Source organism: Trematomus bernacchii, unplaced genomic scaffold (genome assembly GCF_902827165.1).
Source record: "Trematomus bernacchii unplaced genomic scaffold, fTreBer1.1, whole genome shotgun sequence".
Taxonomy (NCBI): domain Eukaryota; kingdom Metazoa; phylum Chordata; class Actinopteri; order Perciformes; family Nototheniidae; genus Trematomus; species Trematomus bernacchii.
This window is the reverse complement of record NW_022987567.1, coordinates 5,026,571-5,041,872: the sequence shown is the minus strand read 5'-3', so window position 1 is coordinate 5,041,872 and position 15,302 is coordinate 5,026,571. Positions and strand designations below refer to the sequence as shown.

The window sequence follows — 15,302 nt, the reverse complement described above, 5'->3', positions numbered from 1 at the left end:
ATGTTTTATTTTTAGCTATGGTGTTTGTGTATCGTTCAGTAAAAAGGTGCACAACAGAGCGTTCAGAGATGAGCAAATGTGCCTGCATGTGAATAAATGTAAATTTGTGTGAAGCTAGTTAGCTTTGTATGAGTGGGTGTAGGTGAGAGAGACAGACGGAGCGCCACATGTCCATGATTCACAAAGATTACATAGTCCTGATGCATATACAAAATATCATTGTATCTACCATTAGGACACTATAGTTTCAGATAGAAAACATGAGCTGCTTTTCACAGTCCCTCAAAGTGCTGATTTTAGATGAACATGCTTTATGTGTGCTCACTAAAAAAGGCAAAGTCCAAGCTATTCAGAATTTGAGCCGTTACTCTGAATCACAACTTCCTTAATGCTATAATCAAAGGGTGAAGAGATGCACGAAGAATAACTCGTCTCCCATAGCCATCACATTAAGATCATTGAAATGCACTACACCCTTTTTCCATAAACAGGCACGGTTAGTCTCGACCAGCACAAAAAGGAGCACATATTGGACAATGACAGACATCAAGACTATAATTACGTGAGTCTTCGCTAGGAAACTACCAAGAGCGCTTACGTATAACTGAACTCTCACAGAAAAGAAGATTTATCAAAATAGCTTTGCTTTCTCAATTATACTGAAATCTTCGCAGGAAAGTCACATGTAGGGATACAAATCTATTTGGATGAGAGAAAGAGGGAGAAGAATTGTCAGCTTGGGTGATGTGAAGTTTAAGTGAGCTGTAAATCTGCAGAAAAAGCTCATGCCACATTGCACTTGAAACAGACCGTCATACTACACGTAATATGATGTGCCTGGATCAGGGCTACCGTTTACCAGCTTTTAAAAAAAATACATTGTAGGTGCCAAAATGCTTATTTAGTCTGAGTGAATCATTCTCATTCATTTTCACTAAACATTTGTAGTTAACGGTAATTGTCACCTGGTTGTGGTTGAATGGTATTTAATGGATCTGTTGATCGTACAGTCCTGCTTTAGTTAGGGCTTGTTTTATCATCTTCATTAAACATCGTACACTTTTACTACATGGACATTTTCTCTTGATCGGTCACAGCAATGAGCAACTTTAATTTATTTACAAAACTACTTCATCCTCGTATCAAGTCTGAATTGTTTCTTGAGTCACAGCAGCTCCATTGGCACAAACGAGGACACATATTAAAGACACGATACAGGCATTTAACATAACTTTACAATCACTGAAGACAGGATGTTCAAGACCCTCTAGCGTACATTTGACCTGGGATTTAGCTCTGCATTGAATTTAAGGATCGGCCGGTGCAACAAAGAGTGCTTCAGTCTAACTTTATTCAATCGTGGGACCCTGTACCTCCGATTTGATGTCATTTCTACAATGACTTTGCCGATTTGAGTCGTTAAAAGGACACATTGAATATAATTGTAAATGATATCAGACACCACACGTGTATAATTTCCAGACTGTCAACCCAAACTGACCGAGACTGAAAGAGATGCTGTCCAACTTGATCCAATCAGTAATATATTCAGCTTAGTGTGTCCCTGTTATTGTCAGAGTGGATGAAGAGTGTGTTGCAGACAAATTAGAACACTAGCAGTACCTCAAAAACAGTGAGCGCGAAGGGATGAGCCAGGTACTCTGAAGACTGGAGCACTTTCTTCCTGTTGTCTCCGTTCAGATCCACGCTACAGAGCATGTGCAGCTTCGAGTCGACCCAGTACAGCCTGCCTTTGATCAGATCTGAGAGGAAGATGAAGATGAAGCGCAAGAACAACCAGGAGAGGGGGGGGGGGGGAAGAGGAGATGAGAAATAGTAGAGGGAGAAATAACAAGAATGGATGATAAATGGGAGTATATTGACAGCAGAGCAAGAAAGAAGGGATTGAATAATGACACAAGGAAAGAAAGGAGTGATAAAAAGGAGAAGTGCAGATGGTCACGTTGGTCAGATAAGGAGAGAAATCTAAATCAATAGAACATTTCATTAACAGGGACAAATCAATAGCTTTGTTCCACAGTGTAAAAGATGGAAGTCCAGGGAGACAGAGGAACAAAAGGAGAGCCTGTGATTATACGATCTGCTCAGGTGTTATTAGATAATATAATTATCAATATCAAATCAACGAGGAGGGAATTGGATTACCTGACAAGGCCGTATTGTTCATTCCTTTTTATAAGTACACTTAACTCAGGATGGGAGGGAAGTGCTACCTTAGCATGCAAATTAAAACTAGAAAAGGCTTCATCTTCAAAGGAAAAGTCATTCGTAAGGTTTTAAAAACAGGAATAATACATGGCAGTGGAAGCACAGGAAGAACTGAACAAAATGAGAGAGGACATTTTAACATTGAATGTGAAGTGTCAGTTAAGGGGAAAAGAAAGTGTTCTGCAAGTGGAATTGTAATCACTGCAAATATTCACACTGCAATTACTCCGAGTGTTAGATAAAACAACACAAAGGCATTTCAGTTGCAGTCGTGCTGCGGCACAAGAGTTTGTGTTAAAGCTTTAAAGCTTCAGAGCAGCTTTTTAACAGTGGATTTTCATTTTCGTTTGATGCAAAACCGTGAAGGAAAATATGCAGGGATGATGTAGACACACATGGTGGATGATTCATGGGTGTGTGTGCAGTGGTGAAGTACATTTACTCAGTACTATTTTGAGGTACTTGTACTATGGATAGTATCTGAGTATTTCCAATATAGGGGTTTCTACTCTACCACACTCAATTATGTGTTTAAGCACATTTGAATTTGGGTATTTAAACACCCAAGTATTTCTTATTTTATTAAGGTTGTCTGTCTGTGCGCGTTCCTACCCAGAGTGATTCCATTCGGCCACTGGATGTCCGTCCCCACCAGAACCTGCCTGTCAGCTCCGTTCATCCCAGACTTCTCAATCTTGGCTGGCTCGCCCCAGTCAGACCAGTACAGAAACCTACAGGACCAAGACATGAATACAAAAGTAAATGTACATTATCATTTGAAGATTACAATATTTTTTTGACGTGACATAAAGACTTCCCACCCACCCGGACAGTGGATCCACGGCGATGGATGCTGGTTCTTTGAGGCCTCTGTTGAACAGAACCTTCTGCTTTGTTCCGTTGAAGTTGGAAACAGAAATGGTTTTGGTGCCGAGATCAGTCCAGTACAAGTTCTTATAGATCCAGTCCACAGCGACGCCCACAGGAGTCTGGACGTTGTCGATCACTTTGTTGTGAGTGCCGACGTCGCCCCGTTTGTCCAGCACAGTGCTGCGAGGAACAAAAGTTTGGGGTTAATAGTCACATGGCCACAATAGGTAAAACTCTTCAATCAAGTCTATACATCAAAGTTGGCCATATAACAATATAACGGAAAAACCCATAAACCGTCAGGCAAATGCAGATGCCTTACGTTGGCAACATTTGGTGGCAATTAAAGCTAAACTTGAGCTAAATGCCAACATGTCTTAATTTAGCATATTAGCAACATTTGCTAATTAGCACTTGACATAGTCCAGCTGTGACTGAATGTCATTAGCTTTTGAAGGGCCAGGATGAAAATCATCAAATTGATTACTATTCATCCTGAGGGGGCCATGTACGAGTGCTCTGCATTTCATGGCTAGCCATCGAACAGATGTTTAGATATTTCACAGGATTAGTGACCACTTAGATTTTCTGCTAACATACCTAAACATGTTGTTGATTTGAAAAGAAAATAAGTGTTAAGTTGAAATGCACTTTGAAAGATTAATCTGTTGAAATAATAATAGATGGAGACCCAAGGCCGCTTTACATGGTGAACAAACAAGTGTGTAAGTGTGTGAGTGTGTGTGTGTGTAAGTGTGTGTGTGTGTGTAATCTACCTATAAATGGCCCTGTGGCCCAGGTCAGCCCAGAAGATCAGCTGCTGGCCAAAGTCAGCATCCAAAGCCACGGTGTTCCTCTGCTGCTCCACAATCTGAGTGTACTCCTTCCTCTCCAGGCCGAGGCGGCGGATGTCTCTGCGGTTAGTGAAGATCAGGCAGGGCTCCTTACCTGAGGACAGGGAGGAGAAGCTTAATCTGACAATTTAGGTCTTCAAAATGGACATCTGGTTGCTCCGTTATACTTGCTGATGTTGGAAACCATCACATGACATAATGAATGAATCTCAAATATGTTATTAAGGTGTGTGGGCTTTTATGTCACAAACAATGAGCCTGAACAGAGCCATACATGCCCAATTTGTTGGTAGCGTGTCACTAGAAACTACCATTTCTCAGTTAAACGTCCAACTAGGTACCATTTTTGAGGAGATAATTATGGTGTGATAGAAGAGGAATCTTATTATGAATAACGGCTCATAGAAACGTTATGCAATTGATTTGGAAAACACAACGTCATGCGGAAAGAAACAGTGATGGTCTTTGTCGAAGAGCGACACAATCAACAATACAGCAGCATGTGATCACACTAGAGATGACTGTATCCAGCAGCAGGACAACTCTACAGCCTCTCATGATATTTAACAACTTATTATTTAATTTTATTTCTACCACATTACTGCATGGTTACATTTTCCACCATAACTCAAAATGTAAATTACGGCTTGACTTATGCAGGTCTCCTTCAAGAAATACTTATCATACATTCTTTAAAACCTAGAAACTATTTGTTGATATGTGATTAAAGAGTTGTGAATTAGGACAGTCTATGCTCAAAATGAATACAGTGGGGTAACCAAGAGAAGTGGCCCCTCCATTAAAATATGAATTTGACCAGCCTCGTAAATTCTGGATGTTTATTTCAAGAAGAGTCTGTTTTTAAAGCTGAAAGATTCCCCCGACATAATTTAAACTTGTACTCTGACCCAGCTTAACCTTGCAGACTGAAATAGACTTCGGGAGCTTCTGATCTCTATGACAGTGCAGTGACAGACCATAAATCACCATAAATTACCAGTTATATTATAATCCAGCATTTTTACAGGACATCTTGGGTAATTTGATCATTTTCCACAACTTGTGCATGACAGGAAAGCTGCGCTCGATTGTAGATTGAGTGAATTTTAATTAAACTAAAAGCAGTCAAACACAACAGCCCATCTCATAATTATTTTAGTAGGAACCAATTACAGATTGTGTCTATGTTAATTGATAAATGGACCAACTATAGCATACATTTCTCACATCATTGCTTCTGAATGAATGAAGAAATGTCTCAAAACAATATCTTTGTACACATTTCAAATCCACTTCCCTAGTTTTCTTTGCACTCACCAACAGCCTTGCAGACTCCGGTAGTGGGATCCATCTGGTAGCCGTTGTGGCACTCACACTTGTAGCCGCCCTTCAGGTTGATGCAGATCTGACTGCAGATGCCGGGGTTCATACACTCGTTGATGTCTGCACGGAGAGAGGGATGAAGAGAAGAGGGGGGTGGTTGAGGAAGAAACTAGTTGTTTAATCACGTCTGCTGAATGATTTAATTTGGATAATCAGTCGTTTGCACACAGCTCTGAAAACAATTACCTTCTGAAACAGTCCCATGATATCTATTGCATGAGATTGGAAACTAATGTGAGCTTGGGATATACAGAATATAATAACTATTATCAATGTGGATGTTTTAGCAACTGCCCTCATCAGAATGAAATGTAAATATGCAGATGATTGAGTAGTTATCTTGTACCTGGGAGTAAATTAAGAGAATTATGCAACCAGTGTTTTCACTCCAGAAGGGATTAAACACCTCCCACTATCCAGAGGAGTGCTCGTGCCAAGTCTGGCTCAATAACAAAAGTGTTGGAACAGAGACTCCTGAATATAATCAAGAGGATTTAGAGATTTAATAATAAACTACAGCAGCCAATCACAGTGCACACTAAAGCCTTTGAAGGACAGAAGGGCAAAGTATGAACATGTACCAGCCTTAAGTGAAATACCTGCAGCCCTAAGTATGTGTGAGCCAGCCTGTTGGATTTGTTATTTCTAAGAAAGACAAACATAGCAACACACCTCAGTCTAAACAAACCATCCAGGACATTAACCTGCCAAGAGCTTTGTCATTTGGGATTTATTGTGAGCAACGTCTGTCTGGTCTACTTTTTAAACATCTGAGGTTAAGGCTGTTGAATCTGTTGCTACAGTAGCCGACACTTCACATGAAAACGTTCAAGTAAATTAATAACCTGTGGGAAACAAAAAATTAAAGCTGCCAAATACACAGCGTAATTAAAGAAAGTAAACGTGCCTCAATAAAGCAACCATTCAATCTTCTCACACTATCCAACTCAAACTCGTATGCATCCGACAGTATGCTTCCTCACAACTTAAGTGTCGCGGACTATCGATTACATTAAAATTAAAATAACTTTTCTTTTGGAAAAGACATGTTAACTGCTAAAAGATATTCTCTGTCGCAACCAGTTAATCGTTGAGATCCCTAGTACAAAATATATTTGGTTTGACAGTGAAAATATTTCGTCAAAAAGCTCCAGTGTTCAGGTGACCTACCTCCGCAGGTCTTGTGGTCGATGAGCTGAAGTCCAGGCGTGCAGTCGCACTCGAAGCCGATCACCATGTCTTTGCAGATGTGAGAGCAGCCGCCGTTGTTCAGGAGACACTCGTTGAAGTCTGAAGCACATGAAGAAAACGGGGCTTTGTTGTAACTATACAGGGACAGTTATCATGAAATAAAGACACACAAACTGTAGCTAAATAGTTAACAGCAGTAAAATGTTACATCAAGATTTTTCTATTAAGGTATTCAGAGTTTAGACTGGAAGCAAGAGAGGGAGCTTTTATTTGGTTTCATTCAATTTATCATTTACACAATATGACAATCTTTTTTTCCTGAGCTGAAGTAAAACTCGGACGTTTAGTATTCCGATCGGCCGAGTTGTTTGATCCATGAAAGATAATTATTTAAAAGCACTTTTTGTTCTCTCGCGCTGAAGTGCAGGACACGTTAAAAGGCAGAAAACACACATCAGATAAATCCATTTGGACAGTGAGAAATGTCCTCTAGTTTTAGCCTTTTTGCCCAAATTCAACTCTCATCTTTCAAAGTATGGACACTTCCCTGCCCAGAGGGGAAGACATCAGATGTACTCACTGAAAAGCAATTTGTCTTGTAAACAGTGACTGAGTGGCCTGTCGAGACAATGTTAAATCTTCTTTCTGCACTTTGGTCTGTTTTTATTCTGGGAAATCAAGCTTGAGTATTTGTAGTTCAGTAACACGTTGCTGACATTTAGAGCTGGCAGGAGGGGAAGCACGAAGAGACTTTTTAACAAGTGACATTTGCAGATTCCGCTAGACAGACACACACACTGTGGGTCGATCACAGCTCAGCCTAAAAGATCTTTCATATTAACACAGACTTCATTGCAATACAAGTATACAAAAAAAATCAGATTAGCATTAACTAGATTTCTGAAGATGCTGATTGGCCCTTTTTTTACTCACTGCATTCTTTTATGGGTTCGTCGCTCCAGTCGGGACAGTCTCGGGCTTTGTTGCACACTTTGCTCATCTCGATACAGTCCCCGCTGCGACACTTGAACTTCTCTGGTCCGTTACACTGAGTCACTGTGGAGGGATACGAAGAACTTTACAAGGGTACTTTAATACTTTCCACACAAACTTCCAATTACCCGGAAAGCTGCAAATGCATAATTTCATATCAGGACTCAACCTTTTGGTTTTAAACAGATCAAGGCTAGCAGTTTCGCCCCCTGCATCAAGTCTTTATGCTAAGCTAAGCTAATCACCTAGTGGATCAATCGAAGTACTTGATACCAAGACGTGTGGCATCAACTTTCTTTCTATACGCAACACAATTTCCTTTCTTGCAAATAGCCACATTTCCCAAAATGTCCAACAATTCTTTAAGCATTTACATTCTCCTTAAAGCTCCACAAACTTTTAAACTCCTTTTGAACTTGAGAAAGCCAGACTGCAGACAATAGACCGGGTCGAATGCGTGAGATTCTGTAACAAAGTAAAACCTCAACAGGTTTGTTTAGCATCCCCAGCATGTTCGGTTATGGAAAAGGTTTTATACACCTCAAGCCCTTTTCTCCCCTCAGCTATAGTAACTTCAAATAGCTGCATTTTCAAAAGGTGACAATCAGCATCTAGTGACAATCTTCCATAACTTGTCAATGTTTAATGTGTTTACAAGGCCAAGATGTATGCTACTGGAGACAGAACCACAACTCATGTAAACTTGATAACCAGAAGGATTCATTTCTCTTCTACATCAGTGCACTCTACAACACAGCATTGTTAGGAAAAAAAGCTTTCAAAACACATCTCACACATAAGTGAGCAAACCCGCTGAGCACAACGTGAAGTGGATGAAAACCACTTGGAAAATACATGCGGACAGCAGCTACACTAGTACCCACTCTCTTCTTCTGACCCACATGAAAGTCAAAGGAGGAATTTTGAAAAATCAAAATGGGTCTAAATACAAGAAAAAGGAAATTCTTCTACATTGTGAAGGTAAACTGACCCTTTCCTCAAACGGTCTCTACCAACATGACTTGAGCCGAAAGCACAGTTCTACTTCCCCTGACATTTATAACGGTTATTTGTAAAGCTGCACAAACGGAGCACTTACTGTTTTTGCAGTTGACTTCGTCTGAACCGTCAGCGCAGTCTCGGAGGCCGTTGCACTGCCTGCTGCCCAGGATACACTTTCCATCGTCACATTTGAACTGATCCGATCCACACGTCCGTACAGCTGCCAAGGACACACACACACACGTACACACTTGAGTTATACATGAAAGTGGTGCTGAAACATTCCTCAATGTGTTGATTGAGATAAACTCAAGCAATAAAATCAATGTTGTTACAGGATGTGTATTTTGTAAATGATGTACGTTTTCATTTTTTATTATAACTAATACTTTTGTATGCATGCTTCTACGTAACATTAAGCCGTCTTTGGCTCTTTTTCTGCTGTAACAACGTACATTTCCCCTCTGTGGGACTCAAAGGTATTCTGATTCTAAACTACCATTTGTAATACGGTATAGCAATTTAAGATAAATATGATTTTAAAAAGGCAACATTCTCTGGCAGCTTCTAAAATGGGAGGATTTGTGCTTTTCTTCAATAATTTTAAATATAATTCGTATGGGTTTTTGACTTTGAGTCAGAGATAAAACACACAGGGTACTAGGTTTTACAACTTAAACCCTCAAGTCCATCTCAAAATCGGACGTTTCATCAGGTTCACAATACATTATACACTGTACAATGGGGTCAACTTCCTAGTAATTGATAAAGATGCATATCTTTGATTTCAGTGACACATCCCAAACTCTTTTATTTGCCTTGGCAATCTTAAAGCTAGGCTGGAAAAAGCATGTCAGTAACTAAATCTGACGGATAAAAACTGACAGTTTAAGTGTTACCCACGTGCTGTGGTAACAAATGTTTTATGATGTTAACATGTTTATGCATGTGTTGATGACAGCTGGTGTGTACATACGACAGTTGGCTTCGTCGCTGCCGTCTTTGCAGTCAGGGTCTCCATCACACCTCCACTTCTTGTGGATGCACTCCCCTGAGCGGCACTGCATCTCGCTGGACGAACACTTGGCGGGCGGCGTCGGGTGGCGGCCGCAGCGAGAGGGAGACTCATCGGATTGATCCTGCAAAAGGACAGACATTTTCTTGGTTTGAGTTTACTGCTTTTGCCCTGTGTTTTAGCCCACATTCATTTTGTAAAAGTGTTTCCACTTGCTTTTCACTCGCTGTCATCAACACTTGCTAGCTGGCAGTTTCCCAGCAGGGAGCCTGCCATTTCACTTATTAATTTTTAAAAGCATTTGGAAAAACTAAGAGCAATTTTGTAGCATGTGATGTTTTATCTGGTAAGGCCCTCTGACTGAACAGACATGTTTGGGACAGAATACAAACATACAGGTCAAGATCAAGGCTGAATTCATTTCACTTGTATATTTTGTATGCCTTTACTTTGATTATCCAAAACAATCTGAATTCTGTGCGTATGATGTTTTACTTTGCCAGACAGTTAGCTTTTGGAGTCACTGCACTGAGCCTTGGTAAAAGGAATAAAATAATCATATTTTAAAAAACATCAAACAATTCATTAATCTGTTAACCTGAACATTTACATAATCTTGAATGTTATGACTTTAAGTTATATTTAACTCAGCTTTCCTCTTATGTTATCTGGGGGAAATAGACTCCAGTAAGAATAAGGAGAGGATTCCTCCTACAGCTTTTTAACACACATTTCCCTTTTTGTTTAAATGTAGCAGGCTGGCTCTCCCGACTGAAGTTATTTGCAGATATCAGCCACCAAGTAAAGACCAACGTCATTATCAGGAAATCCAAGCAAAGACACAATAGTCCACTAGGGAATTCACGACTGATGCATTTTCATCAATATTGCCCAGAAAGTAATCGAGGAAATTAATTGCAGAAGACATATCTTGTTTTTTCTCTTCACCTAACACCAATGATCGATTTAATAGCAGAGTCTTTGAGAGGCTGTTAAGAAATGAGCCTTGATCTGATTGGCCCAAACCAGCAGGATTCATTGAGACTGCAGTAACAACACGACTGCTTCCTTGCAGGGATGAGACCAGTCTTTCATTCTCCAGACAAACAATTAACCTATGACAATTAAGTGCTGACTAGTTGACAATTGTGCGAAACATTGATTGACAGGTGATCTGATGAGCAGGGCCGCAGTGATAGAGCTTTAAGGACTCTGATCTCACAGACGATTCGCACTAATTGGAATCAAACCCGGCCAATCGGACAGGATGGGATCGAGAGGAGCAGGGGGAAGACTTTCTCTCACTTACATCAGCTCAGAAAGTCACTGACTCCCGTGGGAGCAGATGAATGGAGTGTGAGACCGAGATTGTGTGCTTTTGTGTGTCTGAAACTCTTACTATTAACTGTGACACAGGAAGGGCTGGGTGTGAGAGAGCAGCAGAGTGAATAACAATGACCTTCTAATTGAAGAAAGTATTTTAAATATTTGTGGGTGTGAGTATATGCAACAGTTTCAATTTTCCATTTTCCTGCTCAGGCCGCCACAGTGATAACCGCACAGCCAATTAGCAGCAAATGGGCAAACTGCAGACTCGGTAAAACTGGCTCTGCTGTGTTGGGAGTGTCAAAGTCACTGTGTGTGTGTGTGTGTTAAACTTGTAGAACCGGTGTGTATGTGAGCGTAACATGTCCCCAGGGATCTCACGACGGACAGTTCATTATAGTGAGGCAACATCTCCAGAGAAAAAAGGGAGTGTGTTTGTGTGTGTCTGTATTAAGTATTTTGTGATAAAAAAAGGTGTCAGAAAAATACCAGCTATAAAAAGATGCAGAACAGAACAATTTATCACATTTAAGTGGTTTTCCGAGGGGAAGACAATAGTCAAGAGGCTTTACCAAATGCACATAAAAATACCGCGGCAATGCGTCACACTTAAATTAGTTTGTTGGTAAACTGAGGACACAAGAGACTCAAACTGCTTTCCTCTATCCATGCACCTTGTGTTCTTTTCCCCCTAAACTTTCTTAAATGTGTGGCATTTTATTTTGCTCCTCTTACCTGGCAGTCCACGTCGTCGTCACACACCCAGCTGGCCGGGATGCACGAGGAGTTTCCACACTGGAACTCGCTGGGGCCGCAGGAGGACGGCGCGCACTCCACCTCGTCCGAGCCGTCGCCACAGTCGTCCTCGCCGTTACACACAAAGTTACGGGAGATGCAACGACTGCTGGCGCACGTGAACTCGTTTGGAGCGCAGGTGATGTTACCTGGAGGACAGAAGAAACAATAGTGAGAATGTGTGAGGCTTAACAGCTCAGTCGCTTAAAAGAAAATACATTTATTTACAACAAGTCCCAGAAGTCATTTTATACGGCATAAATCAGCATAGCAGTAATCAGTCTTTTCCTAACTCAACGTTTGAATTTCAGCTACATTTTAAGTAGTAGCAAATGCAACATGTTAGCAGAGAGCAGAGTGTTTGAAAGCCATCTCTCACCGCCCACTGATCAAAAGGAGAGGAGAAAAAGGAGCACAACAGCAAACGCAGTAAAGACCTTCACAGTGAGTAGACTTCACACTGAAAGCACACACACACACACACACACACACACACTTTAGGTAAACATCTTTACTCTGCTCATGGTTTTTATTTCTACACTGTATAAGTATTTGTCATACCAGACATATTCAAACTAGCATGTTTGCACTGCTTTCCCTAATAAAACCTCCTCCTCCTAACATTAGGAGTAGAACATGGCAGAAGGATGCAATGCGTGGCAGCTTATAAGGAAGCATGTGAGGTTAAAGTCACTGAAACCTTGCATCCCACGACACAAAACATCCGCTACAGAGATTTAATGTGAAAAAAAGAAGACAATTAACACACGTCTCCTCCTTCTAAGCAGCTTTCAGTGATTAGCATCTTCAGCCAGAGGGGACGGTACACACTAGATGCACAAATTCTTAGCACAGCGCTGGCATCAGTCCTCACACAGCTCCTTGTACTCACTCAAAATTGGCATGCTATATAGAGGATGCGTCATATTTGTTGTGATGAACATCTTGCATCGTCAGCAGTAGAAATCCAATACTAATCATTAATCATGCTAATCATCATCATTACTGATTATTTGTCACTTTATTTTGAAGTAGATTTCGCTGCTTAGCTGCTGCTGCGAGAGCCTCAGATAAGCGGCAGAAAATAAATGGATGGATACAATTGACTAACATGCTACAGGCTGCTTTTGTGTTTTCTGTCAGATCCAATTATTTTTGTTTATAGTCTGTCCAGACAGAGCGACATTCTGTGTGAAAGGCTGGCGGTGTGTTTGTGATGCAGTGTTTAGGACAAACAGCTGGAGGCTGAGGAGTAATTGATACACACGTCCATGTAATGTTTCAGTGCTAGTACAGACCAAGCTGTTAAACTCAAGTAGTGTTGCATCACTTGTGAAACATTACATCATTACACTCCTCAACAGGCTTCTGTGTTTGTGCATACAGTTGTGTGTCAATAGAGTAGTGCGGTGATGATGTATACTTGTAGACTGAAGCAGAAGTGAGCATTGCAAAAAGTCATGGAACAAAAACGTGAATCTTATTTCAGGCATCTACCCAAAAAGGGGTAAAAGAAAACCCCATACCTGAAGTGGTAACATTCCAACTCATTTCCAGGTTTTAGGAGTCTGCACTACTCCATGTGTGGCAGACAGATGGGCACGCACCACAGCTGATGCCATAATAGGAGTTTACGAGTCCTCAATGATGTGATTGAACTTTCAGTTTATCAGGTGCTACAGGGAATTACGGTCACTGCAACAATTCTGTTTCTACATTTGAAATGAGAAGCAACATCAAGTCTGCTTTTTAGGAACAAATAAATTAGAGGGCAGCAGTATTGCGACTCCCTGTATCCCATAATAATAGTCAATTGCTTAAAAGAAGCTTCAGGCAATTATTGTTAACTCAAGGTCAGAAACAAGCCTGTGACCACATTGTAGGTCACAATAAGTATTTTATCCAAAAGGGCTCATCCATTAAAAACAAAAAGCATGACAGGATATGGAGAAATAAACAAGCCACAGCAGGATGTTAATAATGTGAGCCAGAGCTCCACCGCTTGTCCTTTTGAATCACAGGGCATAACAGATGGATATAGACTGTAGGTGGGAGACTGTAGGCGACATAACTCTTAAACAACGTTTGTCATTAGCTTTGCCGCTGTGTTTACATAAATGGACATTTAAAGCTCATCATTATGAGGTTGGACCATTTTGAGAAGATGTATCTACAGAATATTGGCTGTGCATCCAACACGTCGACAGGAAAACCCGGTTCAGATCTCTCCTTACAGCTAGGGTTGCAAAATTCCGGGAATTTTCAAAGATGGAAACTTTCCATTGGAATCAACGGGAATAAACTGGGAATTTTCTAAATTGAAGGTTGGCTCTTCATAGGGAACTTAATTTTAGCATAATCTATCTGACTAAAAGAAACAGATGCCATTCAAGTACACTTGAATATCCATACCATTCCTCAATCACATGGCACACTGCATGGCTATTGAGACCACACCTACAGGCACTGTGCATTCCTCCATCACATGCACAGATGATTTCTAGAAGTAATATTTTACTCAACATTCATGTTTTTAGTTCCCATAAATTCCCACAAAAAGTTTCCAATACGGAATATTTCCAAAATTCCCCAGCTTAACTTCCCATGGAAATGTACCGGAAATGTTCCGCCCCTTTGCAACCCTACTTACAGCTAAAAAGATATTTAATATTTACTACTCACTTCCTGTTCTACAGACTTGCAAAGACAAATATTTGTCATTTCTCAGATCTCAACTTACAGGTATTTAGAAGTGTTCTACCTTGACGTGTGCTGTCACCGCCTCAGCCTTTAGAACGACAATTTGTAGACATTTAGTCAAATATTCCTCCCATATGCTGATGCATGTTCACTCACCACAGTTGACTTCGTCCTCTCCATTGTCGCAGTCCTTCTCTCCGTCACATTTCCAGAAGGTGGGGATACACTGAGTGGAGCCCGCTCCGCAGCTAAACTCGTTCACACGACACGTCCGCATGTCTGCAAGGGAAAGAAACACATTTTTTTATGGCATGATTTTTAATCTCCAATAAACACCTGGCTTTAGAAACCTCAAGGTCATATCCACATGGTTTTGTGTAGGATGTCAGAATGCTGCTAGGAAGCTACTTGATAAGCCAATTTTAAAGTACCAACTTAATTATTTTATTTTTTAATTCTAACTAAAGGATTGTAACCTAGACCAAGTGAACTGCCTGCAGCTGTATCAGAGATTTCCCGTTCACTTTTTAATAATATATATACACAAAGGGATAGAATGAGTGACACTTCTGCAGTTGTATATCATATGGGAGTCTTAAGTCACACAGCTGCGGTGGCTCTACTTGTTGCCCTTTTGACTGTTCTCCCCCATGACAACAATAGGACAGAACAAGGACATAGCATGACTGGCTTTTTGTGTTGGAAATAATGAAGTTGAGCTTCGAGTTACCTGTCAAAAAAGACAATATGAGACGTGAGGTGAAAACAAAGCTGAGGTCTAAACAATTGTATTTAGACAGTAATGTCATTACTCAAGTAAATGGTAAACACTTTCTCCTGCATATTATTTTTTAAGGACTTTTAAGATTTGAATCTGGCCTATCATTTGAGATGGTCTGTTTATTTTCTGTTCTAAAAAAGGTAAAGGAACAACACATCCAGAT

At 40.5% G+C, this 15,302-nt stretch overlaps 1 protein-coding gene across 3 annotated transcripts in view; it reads right to left on the bottom strand.

The window, feature by feature from the left end:
* Positions 1–15,302, bottom strand: part of vldlr (very low density lipoprotein receptor) — a 41,804-nt gene that overhangs the window by 11,419 nt on the left and 15,083 nt on the right. For all 3 annotated transcript variants that reach the window (XM_034125916.1, XM_034125918.1, XM_034125917.1), the window contains exons 4-14: positions 14,515–14,637; positions 11,599–11,807; positions 9,499–9,661; positions 8,620–8,742; positions 7,461–7,583; positions 6,507–6,626; positions 5,271–5,396; positions 3,876–4,047; positions 3,055–3,279; positions 2,842–2,960; positions 1,624–1,763 (exon numbers count right to left, since the gene is read on the bottom strand). In XM_034125916.1, coding sequence (XP_033981807.1) covers positions 1,624–1,763; positions 2,842–2,960; positions 3,055–3,279; positions 3,876–4,047; positions 5,271–5,396; positions 6,507–6,626; positions 7,461–7,583; positions 8,620–8,742; positions 9,499–9,661; positions 11,599–11,807; positions 14,515–14,637 — 1,643 coding nt within the window. The remainder of the gene's footprint in view (positions 1–1,623; positions 1,764–2,841; positions 2,961–3,054; positions 3,280–3,875; positions 4,048–5,270; positions 5,397–6,506; positions 6,627–7,460; positions 7,584–8,619; positions 8,743–9,498; positions 9,662–11,598; positions 11,808–14,514; positions 14,638–15,302) is intronic.